The sequence below is a fragment of the Phaenicophaeus curvirostris genome, chromosome 12 (genome assembly GCF_032191515.1).
Source record: "Phaenicophaeus curvirostris isolate KB17595 chromosome 12, BPBGC_Pcur_1.0, whole genome shotgun sequence".
Taxonomy (NCBI): domain Eukaryota; kingdom Metazoa; phylum Chordata; class Aves; order Cuculiformes; family Cuculidae; genus Phaenicophaeus; species Phaenicophaeus curvirostris.
The window spans coordinates 22,581,364-22,595,845 of NC_091403.1; the positions used below are offsets into that span (position 1 = coordinate 22,581,364).

Below are 14,482 nucleotides of genomic sequence, written 5' to 3' on the forward strand. Positions count from 1 at the left end.
GCTGGGCTGGGTGGGCAGCACTCTGCTCCGTGGGGACTCGGGGTTGAGCTGGGCAAGGGAACCCCGGCCTGTGCGTGAGGCTGGCGGCACGGTCAAGCACAGGAGGCCAACCATATCCTAGGCTGCATCAAAAGAAGTGTGGCCAGCAGGTCAAGGGAGGTGATTCTGCCCCACTGTTCCTCTCTTGTGAGACCTCATCTGGAGTATAGTGTCCAGGTCTGGAATCCTCATCATAAGAAGGAGATGGAGCTGTTGGGGCAGGTCCAGAGGAAGCTGCAAGGATGATCTGAGGGCTGAAGCACCTCCTGTATGAGGACAGGCTGAGGGAGTTGGGGTTGTTCAGCCTGGAGAAGAGAAGGCTCCAATGAGATCTTAGAGCAACTTTCTGGTGCCTGAAGGGGCTACAAGAAACCTGGAGAGGGACTTTTTAGAAAGGCCTGGAGTGATAGGACGAGGGGGAACATCTTTAAATTGGAGAATTGATTTAGACTAGACATAAGGAGGAAGTTCTTCACAATGAGGGTGGGGAGGCCCTGGCCCAGGCTGCCCAGGGAAGTTGTGGCTGCCCCATCCCTGGAGGGGTTCAAGGCCAGGCTGCATGGGGCGGTGAGACCCTGATCCAGTGGGAGGTGTCGCAGCCCATGGCAGGGGGGTTGGAACTGGGTGATCTTTGAGGTCCCTTGAGGCTGTGGGGTGCTGCTAGCCGTGCCCAGCCTCCCAGGGCGTGTTGAAAGAGAGTGGTGCGAAGCCATCGCTGGGTGGTGACGCTTCGGCACCCACGGGGCCTGGGTGTCCGTCCCGGGGGCTGCGTTGCCAGGAGCGTTCTCCTGGTTGCTGTGGGGAGCGGAGGAGCTGCCATGCTCCCCTGCCCCCCCGGGGCTAATTAGAGGGAAGGGGTGCCGGGGGGAGGGCTGGGGAGGCTGTGGTGCTGGCTGAGCTCCGTCTCTGTTTCCTGCACGGCATCCAGCGCAGCCCACGGGCTCGGCCCTGGGAGCCCGGCTAATGGCACGGCTGGCGGGGGGCCAGGCTGCGGCACAGCCCGCCTGCCCCCAGCCCCACGGCGGGCGCTCGCCCCGTGCTGCAGCCCCACCTGCAGCCCTCGCCCATGGCACCCGCATCCCCAGGTGGGCCGAGGTGCCCAACCAGAGCCCACGGGCCTGTGGCCGGTGCCCGCTGTGGGGTGGGGATGGAGCCCTCCATCCCATACTTGGCCCCCAAGAAGCTCATTAGTGCTGCTCCCTCTCCGGTCCCCGAGGAGCAGGCAGCAGCACAGGAGGCTCTAATGGCTCCAAGCGGCTCTTGATGGGCTGTGATGGAGGCGGGAGCAGGAGGGGCTGTGGTTTCTGCCTCCACCGAGGCAGAGCTGCTTCTGCCCAGGGTCAGCGGGGAAGATGCTGGGTGGGCTCCTGCTCCAGCTGCTCCTCATCGTGGTTCTGTGCCCTGGCCTCCTCGGGACAGGTACAGTCCCGCTCCCACCCCTGCTGCTCCCATCCTTCCAGTCCCTGCTGGGACCTCATCCCGTGTGGGTTCTCGCCGTGCTGGAGGCCGGGGGTCTGTGCTGGGAGGCGGTGGTCCATGCTGGGAGGGTGGCCCAGGCGTGGAGGTGCCGGGGCTGGTCCCGTGGCTGCGGGGTGAACGGTGCTGTCACCGTGGGGTGCTGGGGAACAGGGAGGTGATTCAGCATGGGGAGAGCAGGCCTGACTGGCTGTCGTGGGGCTTTCCTCTCCCCTCTGCCACCATCGCCATCCTCACCCTTCTTTGCCGGTGCGATGGGGAGCACCGGAGGTCACGGCACACACGGGGCCATGGCAGGCGGGGTGATGCTCGGCAGCGGAGCCGGGGGCTCCTGTGCTGGGGTGGCGAGGCTGGGACACTCCAGCCCACCCCTGCTGGGGCTGCCAAAGGCTCCGCTGCGCAGCATCCCTGTGGGGGCCACTGCGCTGGAGCTGCCAACCTGTCCCTCCAGCACCGCGCTGGCTGCCTGCAGGCCAACAAAGCCCTGTGCACGCCTGCTTCACGGGTTTGGCTGCACCGCTGAGTGCCAGTGTGGCTCAGGAGTGACCTCATTGCTCTCTACAACTACCTGAAAGGAGGTTGTGGAGAGGAGGGTGCTGGGCTCTTCTCCCAAGGGACAGGGGACAGGACAAGGGGCAATGGCCTCAAGCTCTGCCAGGGGATGTTTAGGCTGGACATTAAGAAAAAATTTTTCACGGAAAGGGTCATTGGGCACTGGCAGAGGCTGCCCAGGGAGGGGGTTGATTCACCTTCCCTGGAGGTGTTTAAGGGACGGGTGGACGAGGTGCTGAGGGACATGGGTTAGTGTTTGATAGGAACGGTTGGACTCGATGATCCTGGGGGTCTTTTCCAACCTTGTAATTCTATGATTCTATGATTCACCAAACACCCGCTTGTCGCCACAGTCTCGGTGCAGAACCTGCACCTCTGTGAGGGCTACACGGGCCCCGACGGCCGCTACCACCCCGGCTTCTACTGCCCGCGGCTGAGCGACCCGGCCGGCCATCGCTTCTGCTGCCGCCCCAGCCCGCGCGCCCTCAAGTCCTGCTGCTCCCAGGTGGCCCTGGAGGCCCTCACCGGGCTGAACGCCTCCAGCCTGGCCGGCCGCGGCGTCCTCCGGTGAGCAGGGCTTGGGACGGGGTGCAGGGGCTCCCTGGGGCTGGCGCCGTGTCACCTGCAGCTGGCAGGGTGCCCGCGGGGGCCGCAGCTGCCCCCTCCTGAGGTGTCCCCCCCGCAGGCACCCGCTGGCTCTGCCCTTCGCGGGGCTCTACGGGCTCCTCATCCTCCTCCTCATGGCCGTCGACCTCATCCACTTCTGCCGGACCCGGCACTGCCGCCTCAGCCGCTTCGTGCCCTGCACCTGCCGCCCGCCCTGCGGCCCCCGGCCGCCCGCCAGCCGCGTGTGCTGAGGGGGCGACAGGGGCGGGGGGGATACGGGGACACAGGGACACTGCACGTGGGGACGACGGGCACAGCACACGGGGACACCAGACACCACACACTGAAACACCAGACACAGGGACACCCTGCGTGGGGACAGCGGGCACTGCACAGGGGGACACCGTGCGTGGGGGCATGAGACACTGACCACAGGGACACCAGATCCATGGACACTGTGCACAGGGACATTGGACGCTGTGCGTGGTGACACCAGACACAGGACAGCATGTACAAGGACACCAGACGCTACACGCAGGGACATTGGGCACCATGCACGATGACACCGGACACTGCACATGGGGACATTGGTCACGGCACACGGGGACACTGGACATGGGGACATGGGGCACCGTGCATGGGGACACTGGGTACGGGGACACCAGACACTGGGCATGGGGACTCCGGACATTCCGTACAGGGACACGGGACACTGGACACCGGACACCGGACACCGGACACCGGGCACTGGGCTGCACGCGGCGCCAGAGGCCGCCGAGCCGCCAGGCGGCGCTAGAGCCCCGCCGAGCCGCCAGGGGGCGCCGGAGCCCCGCCGAGCCGCCAGGGGGCGCCGGAGCCCCGCCGAGCCGCCAGGGGGAGCCAGGGCCCCTCGCGCCGCGGCGCTTCCGCTTCCGTCACGTGACGCAGGCGGTGGCGTCCGGAGTTACGGAGACGGCGCGGAGATGGAGGAGGCGGAGGCGGAGGCGGTGAGGGGGCCGGGGGCTGTGAGGGGCCCGGGGGCTGTGAGGGGGCCGGGGGCGGCGAGGGGTGGGGCCGAGGCGTTGTGGGGGGCCGTCCGGTGTCGTGGAGCCCCGTCCTGGAGCCCCGTCCCGGTGCCGTCCCCTCCCACCGTCGCGACCGGTGCCGTTGCAGGTGACGGCGGCGCAGCTGCGGGAGCGGGGCAACGCGCTGTTCCAGGCCGGGGACCACGCCGCCGCGCTGGCCGCCTACACGCGGGCGCTGAGCCTCTGCGACGCCGCCACCGAGCGAGCCGTGCTGCACCGGAACCGCGCCGCCTGCTACCTGCGGCTGGTGAGAGCCGGGACACCGGGGCTGCGCTGCTGACACCCGCCCTCGGGCTGGGGGGCGGTGAGGTCCGGGCTGGGCGCTGTCGGACCCCCAGCTGGCAGCTGCTAGTCCTTGGGCCGGTGGCCACTGGTCTTTGGCTGGTGGCCATCGGTTCTCAGGCTTAGCACCATCAGACCCCGGCTGGGCGCTGTCAGACCCTGCCTGGGCTGGGCGCGATTGGTCCCCAGGCTGGTGCCTGTTGGATCCTGGGCTGGGTGCTGTCGGACCCCCGGGCTGGGCACTGTCTGGCATTCTCTCTGCTCCCCTTTTCACCCTCCTTCCCCCTGGGCTGTGCTGTCCCTGCTCCCAGCTGGGCTGCCGGGGCCTGGATAGGGCACTCCGTCCATGCACTTATGCTCTGGGGCAGCTCCCCAGGAGTTCCCAGCGTTTCCGATCTCCTGTTGCAGAGCTGTTTGGGAAGTGAAGGGGAACACGGGGAACTTCAGGGGCTTAAGTTGGCTGGGAGCACTTGGGAAGCCTCAGGGGGCCTTGGAGCTCCTCGGGGATTCTGTGAGGTTTGGTTTCTGGGAAGGACCGGATTTCCTGCTGGGCTGAGTCACTGTCTCTAGCGACACTGTTTCTGTCCCTGAGCCCCACGGTCTTTTCCCACCCTCCTCTCTGAGGTGGCAGGCGCTGCCTTTGCCTGCAGCAGGCTGGGCTGGGTGAGGCCTGCGTGGGCAGCACATCAGGCATCTACTTCTCTTTCTGCAGGAGGACTACGCCAAGGCAGAGGCTGATGCAACTAAAGGTACTGTCAGTGGAGGCTGGCAGGGGACCAGCCTCTCGGCACTGCCTGTACAGGCAGGCAGGAGCTGCCCGGGGCCTTTGTGATAAATTTCCTGCTCCTCCACAGCCATTGAAGCCGATGGCCGGGACATGAAGGCGCTGTTCCGCCGCAGCCAGGCGCTGCAGAAGCTGGGCCGCCTGGACCAGGCTGTCAGTGACCTGCAGCGCTGCGTCAGCCTGGAGCCCAAGAACAAGGCCTTCCAGGAGGCCTTGCGTGCCCTGGGCAGCGCCATGCACGAGAGGGTGAGTGGGAGGCAGCATGGGGCTGGGGGCTGCTGTGGCCCCTGTGGGTGTGGGGGCCTTGGGAAGCCGCGAGGGCTGAGCTGCTCTTTCTGCTCTCTCTCAGATGAAGACTATGTCCTGCACGGACTCAAAGGTGGAGCAGATGTTCCGGATTTTGCTGGATCCTGAAGAAAAGGATGAGGACAAGAAAGAGAAGGTCTGAATTCTGGGCAGCAGAGGGTGACAGGGCCTAGCTGGGTGAGAGGAGGGGAGTAGTGGTGTTCCCAGATAAGCGCTGCTGGCTAAACGGTGCTGCCCAGGCGATACCAGGCCTCTGAACATGATGCCAGGAGATTGGGGCAGAAGGCAGGTCCCTGCAGCTGCACTGGCTCCCCAGGCGGCTTCCTGTGCACTGTGGGCTGCGTTCTGGTGGGCAGCTGACCCAGCCACCACTCTCCTTTCCCAGGCCGCGCAGAACCTGATTGTACTGGCACGAGAGGAGGCTGGAGCAGAGAAGATTTTTCAGAGTGATGGAGTGCGACTGCTGACGGAGCTGCTTGACACGGCCAAGGCTGACCTGATGCTGGCAGCTCTGCGCACGCTGGTGGGGCTGTGCTCCGGGCACCGCTCCCGGGTAGGTCCTGCTGTATCCTGTCTTTCCTGAATGATGGCCTGGGAAATCAGTGTTGGGGAAGCTGCAAAACGTGTTGGGCAAGGAAGTATTGCTGGCCTAGGAAGTATTGCTGGCCTTTGCCTGCAGCTGGCTGCAGCCCTGCTGGGCAGAGGAGCTCTGAGCCGTCAGTTGCTGGGCCTGAGTTTGTCAGAGCCTTGTGAAATGGAAGCATCCTGATAAACCGCTGGGAAGCAGCAAGACTTCCCTGAAGTCGCCAGCAGGCAATTGTGCTCCTGCCTGCAGACCATGGCCATCTTGGCAGAGCTGGGGGCCCCTCGTCTCTCCGCGGTGCTGGGTGTGGAGCATGAGCAAGTTTCTCTGGCTGCCTGCAATCTTCTGCACGTGATGTTCGATTCTCTGAAGGAGGGGCTGCAGAAGGACTTCCGTGGGAAGGAGGATGCAATGGTGCTGGGTGAGTACCTGCCACCCCGTCTGGCTGCTGTGGGGTTAGCGGCCTGGGGAGGTGCTGAGCTGCAGCAGGTTCTTCTGCCACACACCGTATCGCTGTGCCCTGCTGCAGAGCTGCAGCTGTGGTCTAGCGTCAATACAAGGTTGATGCTGGATGCAGGAGCTCCTGGTGATGGCAGCACCTCCTGCCAGCCTCGCCACAGCAGGAGTGAAGGCCATGCTCAGGGTGCTGACCACTGGGCATTGTCTCTTCTGGAAGATTCCTCCAAGGACCTGAAGCTGCTGATCAAGCACCTCCTGGAGCTGCTGGCGCTGGAAGGGGCATCTGCACACGGCCGTGACAACGCCCTCAACCTGCTCATCAAGGTGGTGCCAAGGAAGTCGCCGAAGGAGCCCAACAACAGCATGAGCCTTTGGGTCATCGACCAGGGTGAGCGGAGCAGCCTGTGGCATCCTGCTGGGACATCAGGTCCCTCTGCCTTGGGGTGTTCTACACCTCGGCTCTGCCCTTGCACTCTGCTCTGCTCCTCACTGGGTATCTGACCCCTGCGTTCTCCTAGGCCTAAAGAAGATTCTGGAAGTGGGGAGTACAGTGAGCGGCACCCCAGGCTGCCTGCCCGTGACAGAGAACAGCCGGATGAGCACCTCGGTTCTGCTCAGCAAACTTTATGACGACCTGAAATGCGATGCTGAGCGAGAAAACTTCCACCGCTCGTGCGAGGAATACGTGAAGTGAGTACGAGCATCCCTGGAGCAGGTGGGGGATTCAGCCTCACATGGCCAGCAGCCGTCTGGGCGAGTGGCAGCCTCCCTTCCCCCAAATCTTTTTTATCCTTGGCGATAAAAGCAGATTGCAGACCCTCTGCAGACCTGCCATGCTGAGGTTGAGCGGGTGGGATCAGTTTTGTCCTTCGTTGTTGTCTTCCCTTGCAGGAGCTGGTTCGAGGGGCATGAGCTGGCTGGGAAGCTGCGAGCCATCCAGACGGTGTCATGCTTGCTGCAGGGTCCCTCGGATGCTGGGAACAGGGTGCTGGAGCTGGAGGGGATCATGGACAGCATGCTGTCCCTCTGTGCCTCCGTCCGTGAGGCCCATCAGCTGGTGGCGGTAGAAGCACTGATCCATGCTGCCGACAAGGCCAAGCGCGCCTCCTTCATCACTGCCAACGGCGTCACCCTGCTCAAGGAGATCTACAAGCACAGTGAGAGGGACAGCATCCGCATCCGGGCGCTGGTGGTGAGTGTTCCAGGGTGAGAGGGAACCTTGGGTGGTGCTGGAGGGAGATGGAGGAGTCCTTGGGTGGTGCTGGGATGGTACAGGACAGGAGAAGCCCTTGGGTGGTGCTGCGTGGGCCGTGGTTGCAGGGCTCACAGGTCTGCAGTGCCGTCCCCTGCCTGCACGCAGGCTCACAGGCGCCCCAGGGGTGACCGCAACCATTCCTGCTCTGACACTTTGCTCCCGGCTGCAGGGGCTCTGCAAGCTGGGCTCCGCTGGAGGCACCGACTTCAGCATGAAGCAGTTTGCTGAGGGTTCCACAATGAAGTTGGCCAAGCAGTGCCGCAAGTGAGTGCTTGGGGGGATGCAAGGCAGGTTGCCCCCAGCCTGGGCTCACGGTGCTCCTCTCGCAGGTGGCTCTGCAATGAGACGATCGACGCGGGCACGCGGCGCTGGGCAGTGGAGGGCCTGGCCTACCTCACCTTTGATGCGGATGTCAAGGAGGAGTTTGTGGAGGACAAGGCAGCGATGCAGGCCATGTTCCACCTGGCCAAGGTGAGCGCCGAGCACTGTGGCGGGGGCTGCGGGTGGTGGGGTTCACGCTACGAGGCCCAGTGGTGCTGGGTGGGCTGAGGCCCAGGCTTGTCTTCTCTGTTGTGAGTGTGATGGGTGTCTAGTGATGAACTTGGCAGTGGGAGGATTATGGTTGAACTTGATGGTGTTAAAGGTCTTTTCCAACCTAACCGCCCCTGTGATTGTCGCTGCAGTCAGAGGACAGGAGCGTGCTCTATGCTGTCGCCTCCACGCTGGTGAACTGCACCAACAGCTACGACCACGAGGAGCCAGACCCCCAGATGCTGGAGCTGGCTAAGTACGCCAAGCAGCACATTCCAGAGCAGCACCCCAAGGTGAGCCGGGCACGGCCATTCTTGGGAGCTGCCAGGAGCACGTGGGTGGGCAGAGTCAGGGCTCCTAAGTGGGGAAGGGTGTCTGTGCAGCCTCCAGAGGTGGTGAGGTCAGGGATCTCGCAGGGGGTGGCAGCAGGCTGGTGCCACTGGGTCGGGTGGTGACCCTGCCTCTGGGACAGGACAAGCCGGACTTCGTGAAGCGCAGGGTGCGGAAGCTGCTGACGGCTGGTGTGGTGTCGGCTCTGGCCTGCATGGTGAAGAGTGAGAACCCGGCGCTCACCAACTCCTGCCGGGAGCTGATCTCCAGGTACGAGTGTGTAGGGGGCAGGCAGAGAGGGAGCTGCATTCTGAGACTGCAAGTGTCGCTTCGGCGTTCTTCTAGCCAGCTCCCATATCTGTGGTGAATTCAAGCTCTTAGGAGCAGAAAGGAGCTGTCTGTGAGTCTGGCACAGCTGGGGCCTGCTGCAGGTGCCTGGGGGTTGTTGGGACCCACCATGCCTGGTCACCAACTCCAGCTGCTGCTGCTTTGTCCCTAGAGTGTTCCTGGCACTGGTGGAGGAGGCAGAGGACCGGGGAAGCGTGGTTGCACAGGGAGGAGGCAAGGTGAGGGCACGAGCCTTGTTGTGCTGCTGGCCTGCGCTGTTGGGAGGGGCTCTGGGGAGTAGCTGTGATTTAATGGGGAACCGCACTGGCTCCTCAGAAGAGGAGGCCTAGGGACACTGGGGCTACTGTGACCTGGCTGCGGTACCTTCACCCGCAGGCTCTCATCCCACTGTCACTGGAGGGCACTGAGGTGGGGCAGACCAAGGCAGCTCAGGCCCTGGCAAAGATCACCATCACCTCCAACCCGGAGATGGCGTTCCCTGGAGAGCGGGTGAGTGTCACTGGGGGATGACACAGTTTCTCACAGCATTCTGCTTGAGAAACTGTCAGCCTCTGGCCTGGACAGGCGCACACTCTCTTGGGTGGAAAACTGGTTGGCTGGAGGGCCCAGAAAGTGGTGGTAAATGGTGTTAAATCCATCTGGAGGCCAGTTACAAGTGGTGTCCCCAGGGCTCAGTGCTGGGTCCAGCCCTGTTCAATGTCTTTATCACTGACCTGGATGAAGGCATTGAGGGCACCTTTAGCAAGTTTGTGGATGACACTAAGCTGGGTGGAAGCGTGGATCTGCTGGAGGGTTGGGAGGCTCCAAAGGGATCTGAACAGGCTGGACCGCTGGGCTGAGACCAATGGGATGAGGTTTAACAAGGCCAAATGCCGGGTCCTGCACTTGGGGCACAACAACCCTGAGCAGCTACAGACCAAGAGAAGTCTGGCTGGAAACTGCCTGGAGGAGAAGGACCTGGGGGTGTTGGTTGACAGCAACTGAACATGAGGCAGCAGTGGCCCAGGTGGCCAAGAAGGCCAATGGCATCTTGGCTTGGATCAGAAACGGCGTGACCAGTAGGTCCAGGGAGGTTCTTCTCCCTCTGTACTCAGCACTGGTGAGACCACTTCTTGAATACTGTATTCATGTCTGGGCCCCTCACCACAAGAAGGATGTTGAGGCTCTGGAGCGAGTCCAGAGAAGAGCAACGAAGCTGGTGGAGGGGCTGGAGAACAGGCCTTAAGTGGAGCGGCTGCGAGAGCTGGGGGTGTTCAGCCTGGAGAAGAGGAGGCTGAGGGGAGACCTCATTGTTCTCTACAGCTACCTGAAAGGAGGTTGTGGAGAGAAGGGAGCTGGCCTCTTCTCCCAAGTGACAGGGGACAGGATGAGAGGGAATGGCCTCAAGCTCCGCCAGGGGAGGTTTAGGCTGGACATTAGGAAAAAATTTTTCACAGAAAGGGTCATTGGGCACTGGCAGAGGCTGCCCAGGGAGGTGGTTGAGTCACCTTCCCTGGAGGTGTTTAAGGCATGGGTGGACAAGGCGCTGAGGGGCATGGTTTAGTGTTTGATAGGAATGGTTGGACTTGATGATCCTGGGGGTCTTTTCCAACCTGGTTATTCTATGATTCTATGATCTGCTCCCCATGTGCACCATCTGGGATTGGGTTGGCTTCGGCTTCTCCTCGCCCGCCAGTAAAGAGCTTTGCAGCACAGGAGCTGAAGGCCACGGGGATGATGATCCGAGGCAGGATCTGCAACTGCCAGCATGAGTTTGCCCTTCCCAGGGGAGCAGGGGCTGGCAAGACCCCTGGTGTGCCCCACAGCAGCCTGGGTCTGACCTGAGAGCGGCTCTGCCTTCAGTCTGGGCTCCGCGTTCTGCAGGCTGCAGAGTCTCTGCCCTTTGTTCAGCGTTCAAGCCCTGGGCCGCTCTCTCTGCAGGTCTACGAGGTGGTCCGGCCCCTGGTGAGCCTCCTGCACCTTCAGCGCACAGGCCTGGAGAACTTCGAGGGGCTGATGGCGTTAACCAACCTGGCTGGCATCAGCGAGAGGCTGCGGTAGGGGCGATGGGGCCAGTGCAGGGCAGGACCAGGCTGGGGAGGGAGAAGGGAGGCCTGGCTCACGCGCGTCCCATCGCAGGCAGAAGATCCTGAAGGAGAAGGCTGTGCCCATGATCGAGGGGTACATGTTTGAGGAGCACGAACTGATCCGGCTGGCTGCAACGGAGTGCATGTGTAACATGGCCATGAGCAAGGAGGTGAGGGCTGGGCCGGGACACGTGGGGCACCTGCGCTGGCCCCCACACCCCGAGCTGCCCCCTCCTCCTCCTCTGCAGGTGCAGGAGCTGTTCCTGGCCGAGGGCAGTGACAGGCTGAAGCTGATGGTGCTGTACAGCGGTGAGGAGGACGAGAGGTTGCGGCGGGCAGCCTCAGGGACCCTGGCCATGCTGACCGCCCTGCACCCCCCTATCTGCAAGCGGATTCCCCAGGTGGTAAGTGCCCAGCACCTCGTGGGACAGCACCCTCTGTCCTTTCTTCCCTCCTCAAGTGTCCTGTGTCCCAGGAATCAGGACAGTTTGTCCTGAGGGCAGCCTGATGCTGAGGCAGGGCTGTGGGGGGTGGCCCCCCTCTCCTGGGAAGGAAGGGTGCTGAGTGCGTTCCCATTCCTGACACAGACCGTGCACTGGCTGGAGATCCTGCAGGCGCTGCTGCTGAGCCCCAGCACAGAGCTGCAGCACCGCGGGGCCGTGGTGGTGATGAACATGATGGCAGCCGAGCGGGAGGTGGCGGAGCAGCTCATCGCCAGCGAGATTCTGGAGATCCTCTCTGTACTCGCCAAGGACACGGACAAGCCACGCGTGGCCCAGGCAGCCAAGGAGAGCCTGGCGCAGGCGGTGGCCTATGGTCTCATCCAGCCCAGCCCCGGGCAGGAATGAGGGCCTGTTGCCCATGCACACTGCTCCAGCCCCTGCTCTGGGATGGCAGCTCCAGCCACTGCTCTGGCTGCTCTGGCCACTGCTTCAGGGTGGCAGCTCCAGGACTGCTGCACTAGGCTGGCAGCTCTGGGATGGCTGCTCTGGCCACTGCTCTGGTGGCTGCTCCAGAATTCAGGCTCTGGGACAGCTTCTCCGCGATGGTTGCTCTGGTGGCTGCTCCAGGCTTCCGGTCCTGGACCCAGCTGCCCACAGAAGCCACCACGCTGCTGCCACCGCACCCTGGCTGCACTTGACAGCCCCTGCTCGGTGCCCGGGAGGACAGGGCTCGCCGCTGCCTCTGCCACCGTCTGCCTTAACCGGGAGCCTGGCCCGAATCCTGGTGTGGCGGCAGGCCTGCCCGGTGACACTGCACTAAAGCTGCTCTTGGACCATAGCCCTGCCTCTGTCTGTCTGTCCATTCCTCTGTCCCTAGCACTGCCTGATGCCGTCTCTACCCAGTCCCTCTTGCCCGTACCGGCTCTTCCCGGTCCCTCCCACCTGGAGCCGTCCCCTTCCCTGCCTGGTGGTACCCCCGGTGCTGGTTCCTCCTGACCGAGGGACACTGGGCTGAGTCCAATGGCGTGAGATTTATCAAGGCCAAGTGCTGGGTCCCGCACTTGGGGCACAACAACCCTGAGCAGCTCCAGAGTAGGAGAAGTCTGGCTGGAAACTGTCTGGAGAAGAGGGACCTGGGGGTGTTGGTTGACAGCGACTGAACGTGAGCCAGCAGTGGCCCAGGTGGCCAAGAAGGCCAACGGCATCTTGGCTTGGATCAGAAACGGTGTGACCAGCAGGTCCAGGGAGGTTGTTATCCCCCTGGACTCGGCACTGGTGAGACCGCTCCTCGAATCCTGTGTTCAGTTCTGGGCCCCTCACCACAAGAAGGATGTTGAGGCTCTGGAGCGAGTCCAGAGAAGAGCAACAAAGCTGGTGAGGGGGCTGGAGAACAGGCCTTATGAGGAACGGCTGCGAGAGCTGGGGTTGTTTAGCCTGGAGGAAGCTGAGGGGAGACCTCATTGCTCTCTACAACTCCCTGAAAGGAGGTTGTGGAGAGGAGGGAGCTGGGCTCTTCTCCCACGTGACAGGGGACAGGGCAATGGCCTCAAGCTCCACCAGGGGGCGTTCAGACTCAATATCAGGAAAGTATTTTTCACAGGAAGGGTCATTGGGCACTGGCAGAGGCTGCCCAGGGAGGGGGTTGAGTCCCCTTCCCTGGAGGGGTTTAAGGGACGGGTGGATGAGGTGCTAAGGGACATGGGTTAGTGACTGATGGGAATGGTTGGACTCGATGGCCCTGGGGGTCTTTTCCAACCTGGTGATTCTGTGATTCTGTAACCTCGGCAGGGGCACAGGGGAGGTGAGTGGGGCAGTAAGGAGGAGACTGAGCCACGGCTAAAACAGCGCAGGTTTATGGGGTCTGGCCTGGCGCGTTACGGGTAACAGAACACAGCGACATGCTGGCCACAGAGAACACATAAGCTACGGGGGGAGCTGAATCCCACAGTGCTGGTGCTCAGTGCCGGTGCTGGGGCACTGGGGAGGGGATGCGGATATCCTGGCCTTTCTCCAGCCTCCGCTCGCAGTCGATCAGGTAGTTCACACCGTCTATCACCAGCTGCACCAGCTCCACCTGCACCAGGAGCACATGCTGTCCTGGGAGCCACACCAGCGAGGCGCCTGGCTGGCCCCACTGCACTGCGAGGGACAGGCGTCGCACCCCCAGACCCTACACGTTGGCCCCAGCACGCAGCCCTGAATTGTTTTGGTGCCACAAACCCTGTCATCCTCACGTGCTCTGGAACCTCCCTCCCCAAAAGCATCTCTGCCTGGAACCCACCTCTGACTTCCCCAGCCGGTCCAGGTTGGAGATGTCGAAGATGCTGCCGGTAGCTGCAGTGTCCACGCCACCTGTCCCGCGCTTCTGTAGCCGGAGGTTCTCCAGGATCTTAGGGAAGCGGCTATCCTGGTGCCCAGAGAAGGTGTCAGTGCTCAGAGGGACCACCAGCAAGGGAGTCGGGGCTGTGCAGCCGACTGCTCCTGCCACTCACAGGACCCCGTCAGCAGGTGAATAATTCCACAAAACTGGCCATGGTAATACCTTGCTGAGCAACGGCAGCTTGATGTGGACCCCTGCTCGCAGCCCGGTGCCCAGGTTGGAGGGGCAGGTCAGGATGTAACCCAGTCGCTCATTCCACATGAACTCCCAGCCTCGCTCCTGGATGAGCCGCTCAACCTGGGTTGGAGGCACAAGGAGCCGTTCAGCTCCCAGGTGTGGGGTGCCCAGCCCTCGGCACGGCACGCTGCCACTCGGGTGCTGCTCAGCCCCACAGCAGCTCCACGTGCCCCTCTCTGCCCGTGCACAGGGCTGGCACAGAGCGGGCTGGGGGTGCTCACCTCCTTCAGGCCCCGACAGAACCGCTCGAAGACGCGCTTCATGTTGCCTCCCTTCTCCATGGAGATGACGCGTGTGTGGTCCTCCTCATTGATCCAGATCAGGAAGGTTTTCTCATTGTTGTGCCTTGGGGACAAGGCACAAGGGTGGTGTTCAGCCGCGCTGGCGGCCGGCAGAGTCGCTGTGCCCTCCCAGCCACCTGTGCCAGCTGCAGCCGTGCCCCTTGTGCCCCTGTGACCGTGGTGCCAGCGGCTGCCCCACGCTCCCGGTGCTCTGCCAGCGCCCGTGGCTGCGAGTGCATCGCCAGAGCACAGCGGCAAGGCAGCCGGCCAGGAGATGCTCCTGGAAATGAGCCGGGGTTCTTCCGCACGTGCTGCTGCGGGCGGTGGGTGCTGGCTCCCGTGCGGTGGGTGCAGGCAAGCGCTGCTGCGGAGGGTCAGCACGGTACCAGGGCGGTGGCAACCCTGCCTGGACCGGGACAGGAGCGTGGCTGTGGGAGGGGGCTGTTGGGTGTGGGGGGAA

General features: G+C 63.1%; 3 protein-coding genes across 5 annotated transcripts in view; 2 read left to right on the top strand and 1 right to left on the bottom strand.

Moving 5' to 3' along the window:
- CKMT1A (creatine kinase, mitochondrial 1A) overlaps window positions 1-14,482 on the bottom strand; it is a 115,027-nt gene that overhangs the window by 93,617 nt on the left and 6,928 nt on the right. Inside the window, exons 6-9 of one of the 2 annotated variants that reach the window (XM_069866788.1) lie at window positions 13,963-14,086; window positions 13,667-13,801; window positions 13,406-13,531; window positions 13,071-13,198 (exon numbers count right to left, since the gene is read on the bottom strand). In XM_069866788.1, the coding sequence (XP_069722889.1) occupies window positions 13,082-13,198; window positions 13,406-13,531; window positions 13,667-13,801; window positions 13,963-14,086 (502 nt within the window). In that variant the 3' untranslated portion in view covers window positions 13,071-13,081. Of the gene's footprint in view, window positions 1-12,961; window positions 13,199-13,405; window positions 13,532-13,666; window positions 13,802-13,962; window positions 14,087-14,482 lie in introns of those variants that run through there. The other variant, XM_069866787.1, reaches the window with a different exon arrangement.
- LOC138725822 (protein shisa-like-1a) lies at window positions 1,003-2,924 on the top strand. The gene is made up of 3 exons (XM_069867049.1): window positions 1,003-1,180; window positions 2,421-2,634; window positions 2,753-2,924. The coding sequence occupies exons 1-3, from the start codon at window positions 1,003-1,005 to the stop codon at window positions 2,922-2,924; spliced, it is 564 nt and encodes a 187-aa protein (XP_069723150.1).
- On the top strand, window positions 3,592-11,962 carry UNC45A (unc-45 myosin chaperone A). 2 transcript variants are annotated; one of them, XM_069866780.1, is made up of 20 exons: window positions 3,592-3,659; window positions 3,826-3,984; window positions 4,732-4,768; window positions 4,874-5,049; window positions 5,153-5,245; window positions 5,495-5,662; window positions 5,945-6,113; window positions 6,369-6,539; window positions 6,670-6,841; window positions 7,043-7,343; window positions 7,576-7,670; window positions 7,736-7,877; window positions 8,090-8,230; window positions 8,410-8,537; window positions 8,767-8,833; window positions 8,991-9,104; window positions 10,536-10,651; window positions 10,734-10,851; window positions 10,930-11,085; window positions 11,269-11,962. In XM_069866780.1, the coding sequence occupies exons 1-20, from the start codon at window positions 3,636-3,638 to the stop codon at window positions 11,527-11,529; spliced, it is 2,808 nt and encodes a 935-aa protein (XP_069722881.1). In that variant the 5' UTR covers window positions 3,592-3,635; the 3' UTR covers window positions 11,530-11,962. The 2 variants fall into 2 exon arrangements, with proteins under 2 accessions (XP_069722881.1, XP_069722880.1); XM_069866779.1 differs by having other exon boundaries at window positions 10,734-11,085.